Source organism: Strongylocentrotus purpuratus, unplaced genomic scaffold (assembly GCF_000002235.5).
Source record: "Strongylocentrotus purpuratus isolate Spur 01 unplaced genomic scaffold, Spur_5.0 spur5_scaffold_5, whole genome shotgun sequence".
In the NCBI taxonomy this organism is placed as follows: Eukaryota; Metazoa; Echinodermata; class Echinoidea; order Camarodonta; family Strongylocentrotidae; genus Strongylocentrotus; species Strongylocentrotus purpuratus.
This window is the reverse complement of record NW_022145611.1, coordinates 9,889,282-9,916,092: the sequence shown is the minus strand read 5'-3', so window position 1 is coordinate 9,916,092 and position 26,811 is coordinate 9,889,282. Positions and strand designations below refer to the sequence as shown.

At 38.7% G+C, this 26,811-nt stretch overlaps 1 protein-coding gene across 2 annotated transcripts; it reads right to left on the bottom strand.

Moving 5' to 3' along the window:
* Positions 1-549: 549 nt before the first annotated feature.
* Positions 550-20,459, bottom strand: LOC105442699 (equilibrative nucleoside transporter 1-like). 2 transcript variants are annotated; one of them, XM_030999716.1, is made up of 14 exons: positions 20,000-20,458; positions 14,471-14,591; positions 13,608-13,777; positions 12,618-12,696; positions 8,527-8,660; positions 7,985-8,076; positions 7,492-7,542; positions 6,715-6,803; positions 6,227-6,275; positions 4,985-5,082; positions 4,357-4,455; positions 2,811-3,014; positions 1,884-2,077; positions 550-1,243 (listed from the first exon to the last, which is right to left on the bottom strand). In XM_030999716.1, the coding sequence occupies exons 2-14, from the start codon at positions 14,567-14,569 to the stop codon at positions 1,087-1,089; spliced, it is 1,515 nt and encodes a 504-aa protein (XP_030855576.1). In that variant the 5' UTR covers positions 14,570-14,591; positions 20,000-20,458; the 3' UTR covers positions 550-1,086. The 2 variants fall into 2 exon arrangements, with proteins under 2 accessions (XP_030855576.1, XP_030855577.1); XM_030999717.1 differs by lacking the exon at positions 2,811-3,014 and having other exon boundaries at positions 20,000-20,459.
* Between the last annotated feature and the right edge of the window lie 6,352 nt (positions 20,460-26,811).

Genomic DNA, 26,811 nt, shown 5'->3' with positions numbered 1-26,811 from the left:
CATTTTGTCCATACAAGTCATTTACAACGAACGAAGGAACACAAACTATTTTGAGAATGAAATACACATTCTAATTTTAACACTTTCTGAAATGAAAAAAGGTGTACGTTTTGATTTTTTCCGACCATGGTCAAAACACAGCTATACAATTAATATTTCAGATTTGAATACAATGCGCGAAAAATACAAGATACTAGAAAAAAGCACGAGAGAAATTAATATATAGCACATGACTGAGGATTATCGCAGATTTTATCTTTCGTATCAGCATTTTCTGGAAGGGGAATACTATCAAAATAATAGCTTGTCATAAAATCTGACAGTGTGCATAGTTGGGACTATAGCTGAGAGAGATAGTCACGCCACTGGAAGTTGCTCCCTCTTCGTCAGTTATTTCATGGAACATCAATAGTTCCCTCCAGGAGTGTCAAGTCATAGTGGGTACTTGTATAGCGCTCATGTCTGTCACACTTGACTCCAGTGTGACAGACATGAGCGCTATACAAGAACCCACAATTATTATTATTATTATTATTATTATTATTATACATTTATATTCACTGTATTGTATATTGCAAAATGTATGATTATCTCTTAATTTCAGGTTATTAGATTTCAACCGATCTTTCATAGAATCATCAATGTTAGACGATAAGAATAACAAGACGTTAGGCGTTGTAATACAAAATGTTTGTTCCAGTCATATTGTGTGAGAAAATAACCTATACAACAGCTCTGGCAACTCTTGTTTCCTTTTAGTATTATATGTAAATTATAATAGGTAACGTATACATTATGGGAGGGAACTATTTAAAGGTCCCAGTGGTCACAACGCGGGTTACCATAGTTTTTTCCCCAAAGTTTATTTATCCGTTATTTGATTATTCCAAAGTTTTATAATTCTAAAAAAGGATTCAGGGATCTATTTCATTTTCGGAAGTATGAACCCTGTTCTATATGCTGAATTATGAACCATCAAAATTACGAACTTTAAGAAGGAAAAAAATTCCGAATTATACGAACCTTCTGGAAAAAAAAAATACATGACTTGTTATCGTTATAACTATACATTAATATCTAAATTTGCTACTGCATTGTCACGTTTGCGTTTGGAGCCATCTGTGGAATATTCACTACCATGGGGTACACTCGTGAGAACGCAACACCTAAAAAGATCCCCAAGACCAAGAAAAATAACATCACTGATGCCGCCTTGCTCTTCAATGCTCGATCGGATACAGAGCTGCAGAAGAAGAAGAGGGAAAAGAGGAAGAATGAAAAGAAGAAAAGGAGAAGAAGAAGGAAAAGAAGGATGAAAAGAAGAAGAACGAGAAGAACAAAAGAAGAATGAGATGAAGAAGATGAAGAATTAGAAGAACAAAAAGAAGAATAACAAAAATTGTATTATTTTAAACAAATCTATTTTTATTTAACCATACTTGCTGATCTCTTATCTTTCTTGTCCGATGTAATGTCTGTCATAGCAGCTACTATTTGCAAGATTGATGTTGAAAGTGTTACATCTCATAACCCATTGGCCAGTTTTGATTTTATATAAAAGCATAGTACATTCGTTTATGTCTCTTAAAGACATTATCATCATCATTATCATTAATCGTTTATTACTATCAATATTATTAGTATTATTATCATTATCATTAGCATTATTATTATTATTAGAAGTAGTAGTTGTAGTAGTAGTATTATTAATAGTGTAATCATTAGTAGTAGTAGTATAGTAGTAGTAGTAGTAGTAGTAGTAGTAGTAGTAGTAGTAGTAGTAAAAGTAGTACATGTAGGGTCATCATCATCAATTATTATTATCATTATTATTAGTATTATTATTATTACTATCATCATCATGATTATACTTCTCTAATTACTTTATCCCGTCGTCGACAATAATAGTTTTCAGGTAGCCATTGGACAGAGAGAAGACCACAACAAAAAAGGCATACGCGATGTCATTTTTCAGCCAAACGGGTAGAGTTCGTTGATCAGGGCGATAGTTGCAGAAGATGAACAAGATGAAAATGACACGGATGATAACGGCGATGCATGTCATTCGAGGGAATCTCTGTAGTAAATTCACAGGAAAATTATCATTGAGATTCATTACATATACACCAATAGCATGAATGGCGTATCCAGTTAATGGCATAGGTCGGGTTGCCCATACGGGAGGGGGCGGGGCGGTCTTACTTGGTCTAGTGAAAGAAATGCAATTTAACATATCTTAAGACAATGCAGAAAGGGTTCTAAAGTGGGCCTTGTCATCTTCTTTTATTTTGATTGTTCTTTTTCCCTCGTCCTTTCGCATTCCCTCAAGTTTTGTTGTTCCTTTTTATTTTGCCATTTGATTGGGGGGGGGTGCACCCTTTGATTAGCGACAGTGTATCCAACATAGCTTGAGGTCGGCGTATGTCGCCCCGGGAAAAAATGCACAACTAGCGATGGGTACGTCTTGGGGAGATTCCAAAATACATTACGCCCCTTCCTTGTTTGTATGGGGATGAATTCCCGCCTCTATGAAAAACGTGCATTATGATATTGAATGGTTTCTGGAACAGCAATTTTTTGCAACGCGAAAAGGAGTATCAGTCTTGACGCGTTCCGAATAGTATGTTCTTTTCTGTTGTCATATATTAATATTATTCTTATTATTATTATCATCATTATTATTATCACCATCATTATTATTATCATTACTACTGCTATTATAATTTTTATTATTATTATTATTATTATTGTTGTTGTTGTTTTTATTGTTACTATCAATATTTTAGTATATAACCGTATTAAATCATCACCCGTTTTTGCACCCCAGCCAGGACACTTCCAATAAAGTCACAAGAGTTGAAGGTGAGGAAGCAGACAAGCAGGATAAAGTATTTCTCCCGGAAGTTTGGTGATGTCTTTGGGATGTTTGAAGATTGGATGTTACCCAGTACTTCCGGGTAAAGCTGCAAGGTCACGAAGAACGTCATCCCGATATTGAAGATCTGCCACTTGGCCTGTAATTATAGTGGTGTATCATTTTAAAACATAAAAGCTACCGAACATTTTGCTAAACATAAGAACTTATCCCTTGTAATAAAATTACCATGGTATACACGGCATTTTGGCCACGGTACATATACCATGGTACTTCCAGTCGCGGATCCAGGATTTCTTAGGGGTGGGAGTCCAATTTTTTTTCTTTTTGCTCCCGAAAATTTGAAAATCGCGCCGGCCGGGGGAAGGGGGGGGGGGGGGGGGGGTAGTGAGCACATTTTTTTTTTTTTGGGGGGGGGGGGGCCCTCGAAAAGTTGAAAATTTGCACCCCCCCCCCCCCCCCCTTGAGCGCCAGGGGGGGGGGGCATCTCCCAAAAGAGGTAATATTAATTGGGTACTTCCATGGTAGTACTATTATAATTATTACGGTACACTATTATAAAGCCATGGTAGTATACTGTCTGTATCATGGTACATAATATACCGGGGGTAGTGAGCACATTTTTTTTTGGGGGGGCCCGCGCAAATTTAAAAATTTGCACCCCCCCCCCCCTTGAGCGCCAGGGGGAGGGGGGGTGGGGGCCATCTCCCAAAAAAGGTAAAATTAACATTTTTTCACGTTTTTTTTTCCAGCCCCCCCCCCTCCCCCACTGGATCCGCAACTGGCTTGACATGTTCGACCCAAGGACGGTTTAATAATTCACTCTAAAGATACATGAGCGGATTATCATATTCTCTTAAGGGATTCATGCTAGGGAGCATGTCCACTGGAGTAGAAGGCCACACACAACAAAATCCACTCTCCAGAGAGTTATTCAACCACTGCTTTGGTGTAAAATCAACTCCAAAGGAAATGATCATCTATCATGAGTCCTAAACAAATATGGAGTCCCGCTCATCCGCATTCAATCGACATAAATCTTAATGAACGATTGTCCCCAACTCCCCATTGAGAGAACGCAAAAAGGAACTGATTTGCCGGTGTGGTCGACTAAATTGTTTAAACTACAAAATGCAAACTTTCTTGCTCGCTCGCTGCGCATCATCCTTTTAAAAAGAAAGGTATTGTCAAATAGCGTCGGCAGAATGCAAGTTTGATCTTCCCAATTCAGCCGTTATCCTCCCTTAAATGTTGTGTTTATCGGGTCTGCCCCCTCCCCAACAAAAAAAAACAAAAAAGAAGAGAAAAGAGACAATAGAAATAGCTGGCATTGCTTGCACATCAGAGCCCCCTTGGAGAGCGTCGGTAGAATGCAAGTTTGATCTTCCGAATTGTCCGAATCTTTATGGCAGAAAAGACCAAATGAAGTCTAAGCTATAATCAAATTCAAGAATTCGTTCAGAATATCCGTAATTACTTACAATCTTAACGATTTTCCACAAATTTCGAAGATTTTTCCTACTGAAATCCCAGGCCTTGGCTTGGTCATCCCCACGGGGTAATGCCGATCTGACATAGTCCTATGGAGAGTGGAAAAGGGAGGAAAATTCATGATGCTAGAATGATTTTGCAAAAGAAGGCAACATTCATAGTCTTTTGTATAGCGGTAACCGTTCATATTCCATTACTTTTAAAATTCAAACGAGTCTTATCAAAGAAAAAAGAATCTCTATCCTGTGCCTTAGCAAGAATAGTCAAATATCATCATAAAGCATAAACTATAACATAAACTGCAACCATAATCTACAATCTGAAATCGTTCAGCAATCTTTTTTCAATTTTATTTTTGAAAACAGATCGCTCTCTCTCTCTCTCTCTCTCTCTCTCTCTCTCGCCTCTAACATTTTTTTTAAAGAGAGTCTGAAGATTTCTCTTCCTTTTATATTTTGTTGTTCCTCACTTGACAAAGGAAAGAAAGTATTCCAAATAATTTACAATATCTTTTTCTTCTTCAAATAATAAACCAAATTTGTCTTAGGAATCAATCTCTTTATGCAACTCTCTTATTTGATCTGACAACAATATATCACGAATGGTAATCAACTTTACCAGCTTAAAGAGCAGACGGTATGTGATTGTGCAGACCAACAGAACGACACTGGCTATGCTGAAGTGCATGATCGCCAACCCTCGAAGTGAGTCTGTGACTAAGATTATTAAAAAGGACAAAATTAATTTTTAAAATACCGATGAGAAATCAATATACACCGTTGCCAATAAAGTTGGAATAATTTCTTTCTTTCCACTTTTCATGAAAGGATTATGGCAATGTTATTTATCATTGATAGATAAAGTTTTATCTTCTTAGAACTTCATTGATCAATCTCTGTGACTCTTTGGATCGATCGATAATTTTCTGAGGACATAAACGTTATCGAACAAGAATAAACCACATACTCACAATCAATTCATGGAAAGAGGTCAGAAATATTATTTCAGCCTTATGGGCAACAGCTTGTTGTTGTTGTTGTTGTTCTTGGGTTTTAAGGCTGACCAATCTAAAAAGATTATTTCTGCCTGGCGTATATAATTTTACTTCATAAGAATATCGTAGACCTTTATTGATGTTATCGTTTTATCATTCTCATCAGCCTGTTAAATCATGTATGTTAAATGATGTAAACTATGCATTGAAAGAAAAATGTTAAAAGTGGCAAAGCGCATGAGAGAGACACTTCCCCCAAGAGGATTCGGGGAATCCTTGAACCCCTAAGTTCCTCCAAACCTGCACCAAGCGCGATTCTAAAATAATATATATAAATTATTTGATATAAGGGAGGGGTTTACATTTGGGGTCTTGCTCTCCTTATCCACACCATCTCCACGTCAATCAATTAAGAATCAAGATAAAAATGAGGGGGGGGGGCTTGAAGAATTTATTATTTTAAGGGGGGCTTCAGCAACGAAGCCTCTTCCAGTAAGAGGACACTTTTTTTTTTGGTCTCGAAATTTGAAAAATTGACATTTTGCTCCGTTGGGGGGGGGGGTACCTTTTTTAGGTCAGCCATTGGCATAATTTTTTTTTTTAAATTACAAAGGGGGGGGGGTTGCTCCAAAATACACATATAAAAATACTGAAGGGGGGGTTTAACCCCCCCCCCCTCCCCTGCGTACGTGCCTGCTGCCATGTATTAATGTATTATTTAGGACAAACGTGTGTAACAAGAAGTATACTGTTAACAAAAAAGACACCTCTGCATTATATTTCTTCAGTACATCTGTAAGCGCTATATAAAAGCGGAATATTATTATTATTATTATTATTAGACAAAAAATAATTTTATATTTTACCTCTAGTCGATATGATTGTAAATACCGCCACAAATGTCCCACCACAGCCCTGTAGTTTTGATATATAATAGAAATATAATTTGTGTTAATTTATTTTTGTATACACTTTGTATTGTTATAAATACGCAAGTATTTGCCTCCTGCAAAGTATTCATGTATTTACTTATTTATTCATTAAAATATTTAAACAGGGTGCTCTTTCAACAATAATGTTGATACTACAAGAAAGGCACTGTATTATAAAAACAAATGAATATACGTCTACACACTGATAGAATGTTATACAATGCATGCAATAATATATAGAATGTGAAATAATCATAATACACATGTATAATAATAGTTATACACAGCTAAACATTAAAGGAACAGTATTAAAAAAAGATCAATTCTTTACTATTCATTGGATACTATCACCCCCCCCCCTTGTTTTTTTGTTCTTCTTTACAGTAGGCCTATTCATATCTTTTAGGAAACAATGACTGTACCTGCCCAGCAATATAACTGTCGATGCTGTAACTGCCCGGGATTTTGGCTGCGAGGGAGTACATGCCGGATTGGTACACAGCGGACCCAGCTAATGGGATGCAAATACAAATTGACATAATTCATTGAAATCAACTCCTGACATCATTTAATACAAAAATAAATATTAAAAAACAGACAGAACAAAGCAAAACAAAATTGCGTATGCTAGAAAGAAACAAAACCTCAACAAAACAAAGGCATATTGCATATTGACGCAACTGTTCATATCGCTAAACACTCGCCAGAAATTAGTGATAATATACAAATAGTGCATAGTATTGTTTCAAAAGATAATTTGTATTTATTTTATAAAATGATGTTTTATGAAATGAAATTACTAATAACCGGTCATTAGCAAATACTAACGACCGGTCATCAGTAAAATTACATGTTAGGCAAATTAAACACACAGGTTCACAAGAGAGAGCAGAAAGAATTGATTCGTGCTGAATGCCATAATAGTTTCATGCCTTTCAAAAGCTTATAGCTACTATATGACAAACAATAACACAAACAGTTGGAATTACAAATATATATATTTTTGTTGTTGACGTACTTTGCTATACAGAAAATTCCATCCATGCAAATTATTCACATTACCCCTCCTCTCCCTAAGCTATAAACCAGAAGCGCTTCTGGATTTTTTTAAGGGAGGGGGGGGGGGGGGGGGCTCAAGCCAAGTTTGCAATATTTTTCTTTGAGAACCGCTCCTGATATTTACTTATTTGAAATCTTACCGCTGAATAACACCACAATGACCATAGTGACTCCAAAGAATGCTCCAGGCCCTGTGTAGATTTATTAAAAAAAAACACAAGAAACATGTTGACAAAAAGTAAAATGATACAAGAATATCAAGCAAACAGATGTTATAGACCGAATCATTCTAAGGTCTAATATTGTTTAAAATTGCACAAAATGTGTAATTGTATTAGATGTGAGAATGATTTTAATAGGCAAGAAAGATGACATGACACATTATTATGAGTGTAACTTGACATTTTGTAAATGGGGGGGGGGTGGAGGCTAGTGGGAATAAATCTGTCATCAGGCGAGAAAAGTTAGCAAAAAAATTTCCAAGCAAAGCGAAAAAAGGGTGTCTTCACTTCGGGGGATTCGCTGTGTGAAAAATTTATATCTTCTTATATGCTTATATTTCGCTGGAACATATTGTTTTTTTAAAGCTAAATGTGACGTGAAAATGAAAACAACATTAATGATGATGCTTACATTGAGACGAGTCGACGGCTGCCAATATTGTCGTGAAGATAAAGAGGAACAACTGCAACACCAGGCAAACGAAACACTGCAATTTAGAACGACTGTTAAAGAAAAAAAAAGATTATAAAGTCACATCGATTAGCACACAGAAAAAAAGGATAACGCATACTGATATTGAAAAAGGAAATTAACCTTTGGAAATGAAATAAGAAGCGATACAATACCATTCCTATTTAAAAAAAAATATATGTCTTCTTCACATAATAATGTCTTCTACAATGTTCTCCCAGAATTAATACCAACATTTTGGTATGAAATTATATCTGCACTTCATGGTCTATCAGAATATGACTTAAAATGAAGGTAACCGGGCATTTTGAAGAGGTATATTTTTTTCCTCTTCTATTTAACCTTCCACAGGGTTCCTTAATTAATATCATTATCAACATAATCATTATCACAAAAGATCGACAAATGCACTATTTCATTGTGGTTTATGACTGACTGGAATTAAAATAAGAAAATAGATGTGAACTTAATCACATGCATACCTCCCTGCAAAGAAGAGAGCGATGAATAAAAACAAGACGTACACAGCAAAGTTGCCGAATGTGATATAGAGGTTGAATTTATCCTTGTATTCCGTGCTGTCGCTGACATTCGCAAATTTGTAATCTGTGAAAAACTATGAGAATGAAACGATTATTTCTTTCTGACTACCAACAGGTAAGAGATTTCTTCGGGATGGTTATCATTAAATTGCATATTTTTCGATGATTTGCGATATATGCCCTCATACAGGCGCGGATCCAGGGGGGGGGGGCCGAGCGGGCCTTGGCCCCCCCCCCCCCCGGCAAAAAAAAAAAAAAAAAAAGAGAGAAGAAAGGAAAAGAAGGGAAAGGGAAAGAGGAGAGAAAGGGAAAGAAAGAAGAGGAAGAAGAAAAAAAGGGGGAAGAAGGAGATCGGGGGGGCGAAAGGGCCTAGCCTCCCAGGCTGTTGCCCCCCCCCCAATCAAAAAAATAATAGAGAAGGAAGGAAAGGGAAAGAAAAAAGGAAAATAGGAGATACTGGCGTACTGATAGAGGGGGGGGGGCTTGGGGGAAATCAAATTCAAACGTGTTTTATTTCTAATTCCATAATTGTGGATTACAAATAATGCTGAAATTACTTAATTTCCGAGATGTTTCCTCACTTTTTAGTAAATTATACTTTTTTATGCGTTTGTTGGAAAATGACAAATTCCTAAATTTACAGCCAGGCAAGAAATATTGAGATTCCTACATGTCAAGGCCCGAGGAACGGCGGGAATCGGGAGCCTCGAGCCCCCCCCCCCACACACTTTAACAAAAAAAATATATTAAAGAGAAAAGAAAAAAAAAGAGAGCAAGAAAGAAAGAATAGTTAACTGCCAGTGTTAACAAATAAAGAGGCATCAAAATATGATCATCAGACCGTGATTAAATGCCTAAAACCCCTAAGCTTCCGGGGGATCTACCCCCTGGATTCCACCTAGGGCCCTAAGGTGGGCCCTTCGAAGCTCATCTGACGGTTATTTAATGCCTAAAACCGCTGATTTTGGGGGGCTCCGCCCCCTGGATCCCACGCCAAATAGTGTCCTGCTAGTGACACAAAATAATGAGGATTATAACAAAATGCTCATCTGACCGTAAATAAACGCCTAAAACCCCTGAGCTTCCGGGGCTCTGCCCCCTGGATTCCACCTTGGGCCCTAAGACGGGCCCTTCGATGCTCAGTTGACGGTAATTTAATGCCTAAAACCTCTGATTTTGGGGGGCTTTGTCCCCTTGACCCCACGCCTAAGTGTCCTGCCAGTGTGACAAAATAATAAGGATTATAAAAAATGCTCATCTGACCGTAATTAAACGCCTAAAAACCCCGAGCTTCCGGGGGCTCCACCGCCTCGACCCCACCAGGGGCCCTAAGGCGGGCCCCTGAATGCTTGTCTGACCGTAATTTATTGCCTTAAACGTCTGAGCTGGGGGGAAACTGAACTCAGACGAGGATTAAGCATCGAGAACGGTACAACGAATCGTCTTGTTTCTCTAATGATTTAAAGTAATGTAAAAGCTTCCGCGCTACGCGCGGGAGGGGGGGGGGGGGTAACTGAATTCAGACGAGGATTATTTTCGAGAACGGTACAACCAATCGTCTTCTTTCTCTAATAGTTTAATGAAACGTCAAAGCTTCCGCGCTTCGCGCAGGAGGGGTTGGGGGGTTGGGACTACATGTAGACAAGAATTAAGGGTCGAGAACGGTACAACGAATCGTCTTCTTTCTCTAATGATTTAATGAATCGTAAAAGCTTCCGCGCTTCGCGCAGGAGGGGCCGGGGGGGGGGGCGGTGAAAATGAATTCAGACGAGGATTATTTTCGAGAACGGTACAACGAATAGTCTTCTTCCTCTAATGATTTAATGAATCGTAAAAGCTTCCGCGCTTCGCGCGAGAGGGGAAAACTGAATTCAGACGAGGATTAAGAGTCGAGAAATGTACAACGAATCGTCTTGTTTCTCTGATGATTTAATGAATCGTAAAAGCTTCCGCGCTTCGCGCGGGAGGGGGAAAACTGAATTCAGACGTGGATTAAGAGTCGAGAAATGTACAACGAATTGTCTTGTTTCCCTAATGATTTAATGAAACGTAAAAGCTTCCGCGCTTCGCGCGGGAGGGGGTAACCTGTATTCAGACGAGGATTAAGAGTCGAGAACTGTACAACGAATCGTCTTCTTTCTCTAATGATTTAATGAATCGTAAAAGCTTCCGCGCTTCGCGCAGGAGGGGCCGGGGGGCGGTGAAAATGAATTCAGACGAGGATTATTTTCGAGAACGGTACAACGAATAGTCTTCTTTCTCTAATGATTTAATGAATCGTAAAAGCTTCCGCGCTTCGCGCGGGAGGGGGAAAACTGAATTCAGACGAGGATTAAGAGTCGAGAAATGTACAACGAATCGTCTTGTTTCTCTAATGATTTAATGAATCGTAAAAGCTTCCGCGCTTCGCGCGGGAGGGGGAAAACTGAATTCAGACGTGGATTAAGAGTCGAGAAATGTACAACGAATCGTCTTGTTTCTCTAATGATTTAATGAATCGTAAAAGCTTCCGCGCTTCGCGCGGGAGGGGGAAAACTGAATTCAGACGTGGATTAAGAGTCGAGAAATGTACAACGAATCTACTTGTTTCCCTAATGATTTAATGAAACGTAAAAGCTTCCGCGCTTTGCGCGGGAGGGGGTAACCTGTATTCAGACGAGGATTAAGAGTCGAGAACTGTACAACGAATCGTCTTCTTTCTCTAATGATTTAATGAATCGTAAAAGCTTCCGCGCTTCGCGCAGGAGGGGCCGGGGGGGGGCGGTGAAAATGAATTCAGACGAGGATTATTTTCGAGAACGGTACAACGAATAGTCTTATTTCTCTAATGATTTAATGAATCGTAAAAGCTTCCGCGCTTCGCGCGGGAAGGGGAAAACTGAATTCAGACGAGGATTAAGAGTCGAGAAATGTACATCGAATCGTCTTGTTTCTCTAATGATTTAATGAATCGTAAAAGCTTCCGCGCTTCGCGCGGGAGTGGGGGAAAACTGAAATCAGACGAGGATTAAGAGTCGAGAAATGTAAAACGAATCGTCTTGTTTCTCAAATGATTTTATGAAACGTAAAAGCTTCCGCGTTTCGCGCGGGAGGGGGGAACCTGTATTCAGACGAGGATTAAGAGTCGTGAACTGTACAACAAATCGTCTTCTTTCTCTAATGATTTAAAGTAATGTAAAAGCTTCCGCGCTACGCGCGGGAGGGGGGGTAACTGAATTCAGACGAGGATTATTTTCGAGAACGGTACAACGAATAGTCTTCTTTCTCTAATGATTTAATGAATCGTAAAAGCTTCCGCGCTTCGCGCGGGAGGGAGAAAACTGAATTCAGATGAGGATTAAGAGTCGAGAAATGTACAACGAATCGTCTTGTTTCTCTAATGATTTAATGAATCGTAAAAGCTTTCGCGCTTCGCGCGGGAGGGGGAAAACTGAATTCAGACAAGGATTAAGAGTCGAGAAATGTACAACGAATCGTCTTGTTTCTCTAATGATTTAATGAAACGTAAAAGCTTCCGCGCTTCGCGCGGGAGGGGGGGAACCTGTATTCAGACGAGGATTAAGAGTCGAGAACTGTACAACGAATCGTCTTGTTTCTCTAATTATTTAATGAAACGTAAAAGTTTCCACGCTTCGCGCGGGAGGGGTGAACCTGAATTCAGACGAGGATTATTTTCGAGAACGGTACTATGAATCGTCTTCTTTCTCTAATAATTTAATTAAACGTCAAAGCTATCGCGTTTCGAGGAGGAGGGAGGGGGAAACTCGCCCCTCCCTGCACCCACCCCCCCCCCGCATTACGTCACTGCTGGTCACCATTACGTTCCAATTTTTGGCTCGCATAATTTCAAATTTGGGCCCCCCCCCCTAAGAAATCCTGGATCCGCGCCTGCCCTCATATTATGCGAAGTCACCCTGGATACAAAAAGTTTTCGCCATCATCTATTGGTTTCAATTTCCATTATTATCATTCGTCTTCTTCTTGTTCTTCTATATATTTTACAGCGTTTAGGCGTATATTATTATACTCACCCATTCCACCGTGAGAAAACTATTCCACGGGTAAAGCGTTCCTATACCCTGTATGAAGAAGATGGCCATCACATTGAATCTGCAAGTTTAAAAATGGATTGCTTAATTCTTTACGACGGTGAATCTGGGTTCTCTTTTGCAAGAAGTGGGGAATTTGGTGCCCCCTCTCCGTCCTCCGAGAAAACGCAATCCGGCAATATATTACGCTGGATCTGACACAAATTCAAAATGTATTGTAATGCAAACTATTAGAATCATTCTCACTTAATTTTCAAACAAAGGATAGCAACAAAGTCATAGTGTAACAAAGATAATTGAGAGCAAATGTCAAATTTACAATAAGCAGAAAAGCATAAGTATAATACTACCACATGCCTCTTCGGGATTATACAGAGATGATAATAAATTATACATTTCTCGTAAAAGAACAATATGATAATAATTTGAATTTTATATGAGCACGAAAAATACCAACGATAGGCCAATATTGTACTTTATACAAGTGTTTTACACAATAAAGCCCCCATACAGGTTTCACGTTTTCCAATATGATTTATGTTGTTGGAAATACTACCATAAAGTGTTTCTCACCTCTGCCCCCCCCCCCCTCTCATTGTTGATATCCCATCGTCCTCGTCTTCTTTTTTTCAGTCATCAATTAAACATTATTATTCCCACAAATAAAGTGCTTCCCCTTTGCATTTGTCTTTTACTCCCCAACCCTCTATCAGGACCTCTTATTTGTGTTCACCTCTCTCTCTCTCTCTCTCTTTTCTCATCTCTCCGACTCTGTCTGTCTGCTTCTCTCTATCTCCCGCTCTCTCTCTCTCTCTCTCTTTTCCTCTCTCTACCTCCCCTCTCCCTCTGTCGTGTTCTTTGTTTGTTTCTCATCTCTTTCAGCCTCACTAACTACGTCCTAACCACCACCCCCACCCTCCTCCCACCCTCATATCCCGCGTCTGCTATTCAACGCAAACTATACCTACGTACTTGACTCTGGTATCAACAAGAGGGTTCACATCTCCTGATGATGCTGTATCATCCGTTCCAGATTCAGATGGTCCCTGTATGCCATTGTTATTACCGACTTCGGGCGAGTCATTTGACGGAGTCCTTTCCACCAGAGGTTGTCCTTCGGCTGTTCCATTTCGTTGATCGTCCTGTGGTGGGATGAATATACAGTCAAACCTGTCTATACAGGCCACCCAAGGAAAACACACACACACACACACACACACAAATGCCCCCTGTAGACAGGTGACCTTTTCAGACAGGTTCTACAACACACATTCCATTCTTAAGGGAGCAAATATGGGTGGCCGGCCACTAAAGACAGGCAACCAGTGAGACAGGTTTGAATGTACACGTTTCCTGTCAATATCAACGTAATATATTTATTTATGTACTGTGTGCTTACTTTCTTACTCTCTCTCTCTCTCTCTCTTTCTATAATTTTAATGCATTTTCTACCCTCTCACAAGCACCCTCTTTCTTCATTCTCACTCAATTTATTCCCACCCAGACGATATTTTATTTAATATTTCCCTTCAACCACAGTAAACATTAGAACTGGGGCAATGTTAGTAGGATGTTACGATTACACATGGAAATGAACCATGGTAATCTGATTCAGTATGTTATATTCATATTCTATCTTCCCCATCATTTATTATTATTTATACTTTTACGATAATAATGATACATGTACTACTTCTATATATACTACTACTACTACTTACTACTACTACTCCTTCTCCTACTACTTTTACTCTCAATAATAGTTACAATAATGATAACAATAATGATAATAACAATAATAATAATAATAATAATAATGATATATTTTTTAATACCTCTTTGACGACATCTGGATCGTCCACGGCATCACCAAACACCGTTCGGCTGATCGTTTTTAGTTGTCTTTCCTCGCTATTTCTGCTCCTGTCCGCCATTATCGTTTAATCTAAATGTAATCTGATCGGTATATTTGTAACAGTAAATTGCTTCACTCATGATAATAATAATGATATTGGATATTTCTATAGCGCACATATCCACCACGGAAGGTGCTCAAGGCGATCCAATATTACCCCGGTGCCCATTTATTCATTAAAGTTGTTTATGTAATTTCGTGAGAAAAAAATATCGAAACATTCGCTCGATGGGGCATGGTCGATAGCCGATAGGGCTCGAACCTTTTAATGTTTGTTAGATCTGTATTTGTTTGTTACTTTTTTCATCACAGTTATTTGTAAAAAAAAAAAAAAAGCTTGGTAATTAATAAATATAGGCTATAATAATGGCGGATTGCGAGTAGCCAGAATTTTTTTGGTGATATACTATGTAATTGAAAAACTTATAAATAACATATGCTTGCCGTAGGTACCAAATTAAGGGACATTTATTTGCTTAGAATATCAGCTTTAATGACACATGATTTTCATTAAAGGTATTATGTAAACCAGTCCCAAAATATGTTTTTGAGAGGTAAATGTACATTTTTTTTTTGTGCCGGCATTTAAAAAAATGTTTTATAAAAAAATGTTTGGCAACCATTTTTTAGCTTGTCTTGGAAATAGAGTAAAACGGGAACTTTACAGATTTTAATAGTAGACCAGCCAAGACGTTAATTTAACTTTGGACGTTATTTTGGGGTATTTCATGATCCATACTTGCTAAACTAATAACATAAGTTATGGGTGAATGCCACGCCCATTTTTTAATTAAAAATTTGAAGGAATGTTTTTTTAATTTTTTGACCGAATACGTATTATCTGAGAAGGACCTTTCAGTTGATAACATTTTCAATATGAGTTTGAAATAATAAACCTGTTTAAAAGGTACTATGTCCCATTTGCAGGCCAAAAAAATGAAAAAGTTAAATTCAAACTGCATTTGAAAGATAATACTAATTTAGAACTTCCCTAAAAAAGGTGGGGCTTGAAAATGTTTTCAAGTGGGAAAATAACGACTATTAGTTGTCAAATCGACTTTAGGGCTATAGAGCCCAAAAGTAATAGTCTTGATTTTCAGACAATTGTACCGAATGGTCGTACGTTTTATGCTGCGCAAAGATTCAATCAGTTTAATCTTGGCCATCACAAGAAGTGGGTTATTGATGTAGACAAATGCTCATGTACCTTTTACAACTCTTTTCATGTATGTTATTACCAAAGAAGAAAAAAAGCCAGTCAGTCACTCAATAGTGTCTGACAGTGAAGTCTAGCAAGTAAACTGGTTTCCTTGCATAATTTGAATATGAGGACACTGCCAACGTTTAAATTTTACAGATAGGACATACATGACATATTCATAATTCCTGCAAAGTTCTACAGAATTTGAGGTTGGCTGCAAAAGGGACATAGTACCTTTAATAATAAAAGTTGGACATTACACACATAATATACGGCGCAATGAAGCATAAAAGTGTGATTTAGGACTACCGAGAATAACTAATTATAACGTTTTATTACACATTATAAATCTGTCCAGTAAAATCCTTTTCCTTGATTAAACTTGTAATATATGTTGTCGTGCAACACAAAGAAAATAAACGATAACAATAATGTGATTGATATGTCATGCTATCCCAAATGAGTTGACACACTTAGGATGCGCATTTTGAGTGGGAAACACTCTGTGCATCTGCATCTAAAGTGTATGATGACAATTCTCACAGGTATTAGCAATATTAGTCCATGGGCCAATAATTGAAAAGGACCCACCCCCTTATACACCATCTTAAATTAGGTATTTCTGCTAGGACTTTTAGCTACATGTATTAGAATGTGCTCGTTTGTCACAAAGTGTTGGGTAAATTACAGTGATCTTGTTATGTAATATTTCGTCTTTTGTACTCCCATGTCTACTTCTGTACATATTCCTGTGCCCCTTTACAGAGCCTGATACAAGTATTTATTGTTACTCCAACCTCTTTTTTTTCTTCTTTCCCCTTTTACATTGCTGTTAGTTATTTCCCATTGTCAAATAATTTTACATTACTTGTGTGCATATAATTTTTGTTAACAAATGACATTGCCACTGTGTAACATGAGCAATAACCTCGATTGGAATTGGGTCAGTTTACGCGTGTTTCCTTATTACCTATACAGGAATGCGTTGTATCACTTCAGTCGATTTCCCCACGCTCTGTCTGCGCAATTCGCCGACTGGGTGTCTGGAGTGGGCGGGGTCGGGGTGCATGTGAGGCGATCTGTCTTACCCGCATGTTGCGTGTGGATGGTGTGTGTTGGGGGGGGGGGGGGGGGGTGGGGGGAGGGGGGAGGGGCGGTTGTGTGTTTGAGTGTTAGTATGAGAGTGTTGAGGGTGTGTGTGTGAGGGGGGGGGGTAGGGCGGATTGTCTCATTCCTCGACTTTGCTCCTCCGACCTGTTGGTGGTCTGGAGTTTCCATTGTACCTGTGGATGGCTTATTTTTATTCCTTTTTCTTCATTTTGGGCCCAACGAAATTTTCAGTTTCTGATGCAATGCTATCTCGAGGTTCTTGCTTTTGTGCTTGTAATTGTTATAATTCTGATTATTTATATTACGTGTACTCTGCCTTATTTTTTTCTTTATTTTTTTTCTTCCCCAGATCATCTCAATTGTTTGTAAATATCTTAATTTGTCATTAATTTCTTTGTAACACAGCATTTGTATTTTTTTAGGAAAGTTTGTATATGTTATGATTTGATTTCTTAATAAAAACATAAATAAAAAAAAAAAAAGTGTTGGGTAAATTGGACCAGGCTATTGTAGTGAGAAAGGGGTTTATTCACATTACCTCCGACATTTCATGAATAAAGAGGCATGTATTCACAAAAGGTCGGATAACGCAATCCAGCCCCCCCCCCTCCCCCCCCCCCCCCACAATCCGGGAACTGAGGTACACTCTAAAAACTGAAATGTTAAATGTCAATTTAAAAGGGCCGAGGAGTGACCACTCTTTCAAAATGTCAGATTGTGTCTTTTAACCTGCTAAATTCAACCTTTATAGTGTTGGATCCAGCATGTTCAAAGGGTTAATCTACCATTTTGAAAGAGTGGTCACTCCTCGGCCCTTTTAAATGGCGATTTAACATTTCAGTTTTTAGAGTGTACGCACATGCGTGTTCCCAAAATCTCCGGTTCGTAACAAAAGAAAAAGGTCTACCCGTATTGACTTTACACACCAGACTTATGCTGAAAGGGGGGGGGGGGGGTGCTGAAAAGGCTCGTATAACAAAAGAAAAAGTTCTACCCGTATTGATTGAACACACGGGACTTATGTTGAAAAGGGGGAGGGGGTGCTGGGAACACGCATAATTATGCGTACCCTTAATAACACTGAGTGGGGGGGGGGGTGCATGGGAACGCAACCATCCGACCCGACGCGACCTCCCAATGGTTTGTAGCGTGCCAAATGCTGGTGTAATAATAGGATTGTAGGGCTCTCAAGAAGGGAACAGTATTAACATTTTTTCATCCTCATTATGTACACGAATGATTCAACTATCCATTCTCATTTCCATCATCATTATGGTAAATCATGAACCTGGGAAACAGTAAGCTATAACAAGTATTTCCTTCATCATCCTTGTTTCCAGGTTCTTTTTTTTTTTTACTTTCAAGTGAAGTAGTTTAGGGGGAGGGACAAAAGGGAACATGTATTTACCCAATTGTACTGCGAGAGAAAGACAGAGAGAGAGAGAGAGAGAGAGAGCATGGCCCGGGTTTCAAATCCAGTATTCTTTAACATTATCAAACCTGGTACGATATGAATTTATCTTCCATGCGACGTGTCGCTACATGAAATAGTACCACAATGACGTTTATTGTTGTAAAGAAATGTTTGGTATGCACCCATGTAAATAAAGAACGCGTGCTCGATCATGTAAATAAAAACAAGTCATAAAAAAATCTTTGAACCAGCGGGATCAACCCAGTGCAAGCCGGAAATCTCTTAACAATTTCTTAACCACAATTGAAAACATAATGAAAATGATAATAGTGGTTTTTTGTATGGCACTCAGTCATACTTGAAACTCAGTGAACAGTGATTTTGACAAGGAATCAGATATAAATTTCAATATTCAATAATATAATACATTTACATGGCGCTCCTCAGGCGCGTACACAGGGGGGGGGGGGGTTTGGGGGTTGAACCCCCCCCCCCTCTTTTGGATTTTTTTTTTTTTTAATTTTTATTATTAAAAAAAAAAATATTCCCATGACTGACCTAAAACAGGTGACCTACCCCCAACGGAGCAAAATGTCAAATTGTCTAATTTCGAGACCAAAAAAAAAAAAAAGTGTCCTCTTACCCCCCCCCCCCCCCCCCCCCCCTATATGGAACTATGGAATTCTTGCCTGGGGAACTCCTCTAAACCTCAAATGAACAGAATTAATTACTACAAAAAAAGGCACTTCGAATTATTAACAACATTGGATACTTTGCTCCTTTTTGAAAACTTGTTATGAAGCTAATATTCTAAAAATTTAAATATTCAATTTTATGTTTTCAAAAAACCCAACAACACCATAATAGGCCATTTTCGTAATTTCACCAAATGTAATACACAAGTCTTTGAGATAGGCACGTACGCAGAAGGGGGGGGGGGTCGAACCCCCCTCAATTTGTTTTATAATAATAATTTAAAAAAATACTATTACCGGTATTCTCATCAGGTGAATGAAATAGTTTGTATCGAGGCACTTCACAAAGACGTCTGCATTATTAATGTTGTTACATTACAAAAATAGCCTATTATCCCACGCGACAGTGTCATTCATATCATTTACCGAGAATGAGAACTCTGTCAGCTTCTTCACTGTTGTGCTGTACTATACATTAAAGCAGGTGCGGGAATCGTCAATCCTAAAGAATGTATTCAGTCAATTCAGATACATATCTCATAAGAAATCATGCACATACCCGCACAGATTTCTCCCTTTTTAAATTTCAACAGGCTTCTTGTGAAAAGCCAGACAGTCGTTCATTGTTACCAATGCGTACCCTTTTGTTGAAATGCACATGCTTGAACTCGTATGGACTTAGGATACTGCACCCGTCTCTCCTCTCTCTCTCTCTCTCTCTCTCTCACTCTCTCTCTCTTTCTTTATCTCCCCTCCTATACCTTAATTTTTCTCCTTCTTCTTACTTGTAAATCTTATTATTTTCCTTTTCCCCTTTAGCTCGCTCTCTTTCTTTCTCTTTCTTTTTCCCCTCCTTCCTCCTGTTCATTAACCTTTTCTCCTTTTCCTTCTTCCCCATCTATCCTATTCTCTGCCCTTTTCCCTCTCTGTCCTTGCACTAAATAGTTTTAACCAGTACCTTGAAAAGAAGGCAGGGTATATTTGTTTTTATCTTAAATCAAAAATGTATAATCGAGCAGAAGAACTCACCTTTATATTTGCTCGTGTCTTGAGGTTTCCAACAGGTTTCCAATGAATCCAAATTCAGCTAACTCTAACTGAAACATGTTCTAACGTCAACGATTAACATAATCTTACAGTGTCCCAAACATTTAATGAACAGTGTTTCAAAGTATATCTACATTCTTCCATGTTCCATTGGTTCACCACATTCACCACACATTCATTAAAATGAAACTGCTGTGGATGAAGAATAATAAGACTGTGGCTTAGCATAGATTGCACGGCGTGAGCGCTGTGCATGAGACAAATAATATGCAAACCTTTACATTTAGCTTTCGGGGAGTATTTATTCAAAAATCAGGGAGGTTTCTATCAATTGCATACAGCATAATAGGAATAATTTTCCAAAATACCAGTGGGGGCATTAAAATTTGTGTGGAGTCAGTCACTGACAGTGGCGGATCAAGGATTTTTCAAAAGGGGTGGGGGCGTAATACACGAATTGCGAGCGCACAGCACGAAGCCTTTACGACAAGGGGTCCGGGCCCACTTAAGGGCCCGGAAAATGTTGAACCTTATGATGCTCTATATATACATTATGAGGTATTTCTGAATGCGTAAACTGAATATTTATGTTAATATTTCTATGCTTTTTTCCTGCTATTTTTTTTTGGAAGAAAAAAAGAGAGGCGTGCGCCCCATGACCCCCCCCCCTTGATCACCCGGGGAGTGACGTATACAATTTTTTTTTAAAATCCTGTAAATCAGGGAGGGTTGGCATCTTCGAGTTGCCCGCTGGAGTCATTTAATCCCGTACGCTCGCTGAACTTTCAACTCCTAAGTAGTACTTTTCAGAGCAACCTGAAAGTGGTTAGAATATTTCAGGTCGCGTGAAGAGCTCTCAACCAATCGAAAAACAATATTTTCTTGATGCAAGATAATGGTGTTATATATGATAATGTGGTATTTTAAAAAATCGATTGGTAACGGCCATGGTGGTCACATCCACCACCAACTTTATGACAAAACGAGCAGATTGTGATAGCCGAGGTATACAAAATATATACTGCCATGAGAGGCTCTGGTTAAAATCATGGGCCAAGGGTGACTGAAAAAACACTATTTTGCAGTCACTTAGGGACCATGGTTTTATATTAATCCAGATACTCGAATAAAGGCAGTATATGTTTTATATACTTCATTCATACATTCAATGTTCGATTGGTTAAAATAATTTACTGCAAATGACAAAATTCAAACTGGCATCCAACCGTATCCGATTCTTCAGTGTTCTTGCAAGAGTTTTAGCATGAATGCCATGCATTGCCCCAAAACTCCATGTTTGTTTATGTTTGGCTGGTCTTCCCCTCAGACTGACACCCCCCCCCCCCCCCCCCCCACCACCCTACAGAGTTCCGAACCCGTCATTAAAACTCTATGAGGTTTCTCTCACATGCATCTTGCAAAACCATAATACATTTTCTATCAAAATACTACTAATAATAATGGTGGCTTCTTATATAGCGCACATGGAAAAACAATCTGGTAGAAGCCCCAACTACATGTTATGATTGTATATACAAATGAAAGTTTTCTGTATCAATTATGTATGCATTGATATAAGCATCATATATATATAATATATATATATATATATATATATATAAATAAATATAGTGTCAATACAAGTACATCAGATTGTGAAATGTCTAGTTTGTCTCTCAAGAATTAGACATGTCCGAACATGCATGGGCACCTTCACTTCCGGTTCAAACTGCGCGGCTTTTTGAAGGCAATTGCATTTAAAGGTAGGCTTTACTACTTCAGCTAGAAGGGATTAGACCACCCAGCGAGCCAGCGAGGTCACTGTGACAGGTGGCTATCTCATTAACTCAGCTCTCATTTAACATAAGAAAAAGAGGATCATGGGGGATCAACAGGCACCGATTGGGGAAGTTTTCTATATAGAGGGAGCAAGTAGCTACAAGTAGGACAGTGTGCCTTTAAATTCCAAAATGTCTGTGTACATGTAAAGTTATTTTGCATGTAGACTGTAAAGACTGGTAATTTGTAAATTAAAAGGTACTGGAAATTCTACAAATGAATTGGCATGCATCTTTCTGATATGAGATATAATGTATTGAATTGAATACTGTTTATTGAAGAAAATAAAACAATGAGGTCAAAAAATCCAACTAAAGTTAAGTTTTCCCTTGAAATAGTAAGAACATTTCATGCGCAGTTAATGGCTATGACAATATTATGTTCTATGTATGTGTGCGTATATCTGAGGCAAAATTACACCGTAAATACTGAAGCAATTGCTAGAGCTATTTTTCAATACACTAATGGAACATCTTACATAAATTGTGTTTGGAAAAAAGACCATTGTCTTGTCAGGTATGGTTATTATTATAAATGATAACAGTTCAGAACCAGAAGGGCGTTAACTCTATTATGAGCTAACGTCTTCTTGGTTCCAAACAGACGAAAGGATAGACAAATTAAGGGGGAAATTTTAAATCTACTTAGAACCAAAAGGATGTTAACTCTTTGTTAAAGTATATAATGTACATAGAGGATAACACCTTTATAGCTCCAAACTAACGAAATGAAACAAAACATGGCATTTTTAAATGAAATAAGCCACTGCTCATTCACCTTATACACAGCGACATGCGGGATTTCACCTCCCCATATACTTTACACGCACGGGTGTGTGTATGTGGGTGTGCGTGTGTGTGGTGGGTGTGTGTGTGTTTTTCACACTCGGTGACCAGTGGCTTATTTCACGAGAACGCCCAAAACATAGAGAAAAGTTGTTGACCTACTAGAGCCAGAGGGATGAAGGTGTGGTTGAGACAAGTGCAATTTCAAAATATGATATTGAAACTTGAGAGACGGATATTCCCCACATTAGTCATTACACATAGTATTACTATATAGAATGCCGACTACACATACTTAGACGCTGGTTCAGTGATCACGCCGCAGTGCATGAATAGATTAGTGAGCATCAATAGTGGCATTGTAGGGGGTGGTGCAGTGCGAGTTCAATTGAAGAAAAAAAACACGACATGCAGCTTAAGCATGAAATTGTCAGTTTTACAAAGTACAGGTGCAGTCATATATTTACATTATAATACATACATCCAATTACAATGGTAACATCACACAGCAGTAGTATATCAGATTTAGAAAAATGTATCAATGTGGATAAGAAGTTATCAAAAATAATTAAGACAATGTCATTAAATATTCAATGATAAATACACAAACATTTATGTTGTAGTATTGGTTACAAGGTGTAAACTTTAAAAAAAATCTTTGCTTTCTTCACAGTTGGAGCATTATTGGTTCTAAATTATAATGCAGATAACTTTAACAAAATCTACCATTGAAATAATGAGACTGATAAATATCAGCAATTTATTATGAGAAACATGCTACTTATAGTCATCTTTCATCACTTCCATCATGCAAGTCTTGTAGAAAGACAGGCCAAGTATTTTTTGTGACAAAGTTTTGTTGATATGTAGTACGAGCACAAGCATGTACACATATTTTCTTGAAACGAGACTTGTCATTTAAAATTTCATTTCATATTTCTGCCTTTTTTCTTTCTATCCAATCAATCATTTCTTATTAGAACTTCAAAATGGTTCTAATTAATTTGTTTGGGGTACAACAGATTTTTTTGAGTATCACTTTGGGAACTTCTTTCGATTTCAGATCAACATCTAAGTTGTTAATCATTATGCAGCTGTAATATACAGCTGTGAAATTAAAAAATGTAGTTCATAACTAATATTTCAATGATTTTTTATCATTATTATTGTTAAGTTTGTTGTTGAAGAGTATATAACAGTTTCTGTAATCAAGGCTCATACAGCAGGCCCAAAGAAAAATGTTTAATTGGTGTTATTTATCGGCCTCTAAATCAACCAGTGCAATCATTTAAGAAAATACTTTGAATCTTGTACAGAAGGAAAATAAAGATATATCGAAACACCTAAAAAGATCCCCAAGACCAAGAAAAAATAACATCACTGAAGCCGCCTTGCTCTTCAATGCTGGATCGGATACAGAGCTGCTGAAGAAGAAGAACAACAATAAGGAGGAAAAGGACGAGGAGGAAAAGAAGAACAAGAAGAAGAGTAAGAAGAAGGAAAAGAAGAAAATGAGAAGAAGAACAACAACACCAAGAAGAACAAGAAGAAGAATGAGATGTGGAAGAAAAAGAAGAATTAGAAGAAGAAAAAGAAGAGGACGAAGAAGGAGAAAGAAAAAGAAGAATAACAAAATGGCATGTCATTGTATAATCGAACCTTACTTGCTGATCTCGTATCTTTCTTGCGAGATATTTTCATATTATACGGACATACATTATTGTGATTCATTTTTCGAGGGGGTTTCAAAGATAACAACTTCTTTAACATTCCTTTTCCGTGCCAATGGCCTTATTTTGTTACTGGAAATGACTTTCTATATTTTTGTTTACATACCTTAATGTTACTTTAACTTATTTTGAATATTTTGATTACATATCTTTTTATTGGAAATGACGTAACATGTATTTTTACACTATATTTACATACTTACAATGTGTTTTGACTTAAATTAACAAATCGGACATTATGTAAAATTATAATGTTCTTGATCCGAAATGGTCATGGCCCTGGTGGTCACATCCACTACAATCTTTAAGGTCAACGGGCACATTCTGATAGGGAAGGGTCTACCGCAGGCGCGGATCCAGGGGGGGGGGGCCGAGCGGGCCTTGGCCCCCCCCCCCCCCCGCAAAAAAAAAAAAAAAAAAAAAAAAAAAGAGAGAAGAAGGAAAAGAAGGGAGAAAGAGAAAAAGGAGAAAAAGGGAAAGAAAGAAGAGGAAGAAGAAAAGTAAAGGGGGAAGAAGGAGATCGGGGGGGGGGGGGGCCGAAAGGGCCTTGCCTCCCAGGCTGTTAACCCCCCCCCCCCCATCAAAAAAAAATAAGAGAGAAGGAAGGAAAGGGAATGAAAAAAAAAGTAAAAGAGGAGATACTGGCGTACTGATAGGGGGGGGGGGGCTTGGGAGAAATCAAATTCAAACGTGGTTTATTTCTGATTCCACAACGGTGTATTACAAATAATGCTGAAATGACATAATTTCCGAAATTTTTCCTCACTTTTTAGTAAATTATACGTTTGTATTGTGTTTGTTGGAAAATAAAAATTCCTAAATTTACAACCAGGGAAAAAAATTGATTCTTGAGATTCCTACATGTCAGGGCCCGAGGTACGGCGCGGGATCGAGAGCCTCGAGGCATCAAAATATGCTCATCTGACCGTGATTGAATGCCTAAAACCCCTAAGCTTTCCGGAGGCTTTGCCCCCTGGATTCCATCTAGGGCCCTACGGCGGGCCCTTAGATGATCATCTGACGGTAATTTAATGCCCTAAAACCCCTGATTTTTTGGGGCTCCGCCCCCTGGACCCCACGCCAAATAGTGACTTGCCAGTGTCACAAAAATAATAAGGTATACACAAAAATGCTCATCTGACCTTAATTAAACGCCTAAAACCCCTGAGCTTCCGGGGCCGGCTCCGCCGCCTCGACCCCACCTCTTTGAAATTCAGACCAAGGATTAAAGAGTATAGAGAACGGTACAACGCATCGTTTTCTTTCTCTAATAATAAAACGTCAAAGGCCTCGCGCAGGAGGGAAGGAGGGGGGGGGGGGGGGGACTGAATTGAGACGAGGATTCAGAGGCGAGAACGGTAATACGAATCTTTAATTATTTAATGAAACGTAAAAGCTTATGCGCTTCGCGCGGGATGGAGGGGAAACTAAATTCCGATGAGGATTATTTTCGAGAACGGTACAATGATCGTCTTCTTCTCTAATGATTAAATGAGAGATTAAAAGCTTCCGCGCTTTGCGCGGGAGGGGGGGAACCTGAATTCAGACGAGGATTAAGAGTCGAGAACTGTACAACAAATCGTCTTCTTTCTCTAATGATTTAATGAAACGTAGAAGCTTCCGCGCTTCGCGCAGGAGGGGGAGGGGAGGACTGAATTTAGACAAGGATTAAGAGTCGAGAACTGTACAACGAATCGTCTTCTTCTCTAATGATTAAATGAAGATTAAAAGCTTCCGCGCTTCGCGCGGGAGGGGGGGGGGGGGGAACTGAAATCAGACGAGGATAAAGGGTCGAGAACGGTACAACGAATCGTCTTCTTTCTTTAATAGTTTAATAAAACGTCAAAGCTTCCGCGCTTCGCGCAGGAGGGGAGGAAGGGGGAGGGGCTGAATTTAGACAAGGATTAGGAGTCGAGAACAGTACAACGAATCGTCTTCTTTATCTAATGATTTAATGAAACGTAAAAGCTTCCGCGCTTCGCACGAGAGGGGGGGGGAACTAAATTCAAACGAGAATTATTTTCGAGAACGGTACAACGAATCGTCTTCTTCCTTTAATAGTTTAATAAAACGTCAAAGCTTCCGCGCTTCGCGCAGGAGGGGGAGGGGGGGGGGGCTGAATTTAGACAAGGATTAAGAGTCGAGAACTGTACAACGAATCGTCTTCTTTCTCTAATAATATAATGAAACGTCAAAGCCTGGGAGGGGGAAACTCGCCCCCCCCCCCTGCATTACGTCACTGTTGGTCACCATAACGTACCAATATTTGGCTCGCATAATTTCAAATTTGGGCCCCCCCCCCCCCCTAAGAAATCCTGGATCCGCGCCTGGTCTACCGTCCTAACTAAGAGGGAAAAAATCATTTAAGATTGTGTCTAAGGTGGTGTGTGCCTCTTCAGTTGTTGGCCCATGGACTTATACTGCTAATATAGGCCTATGT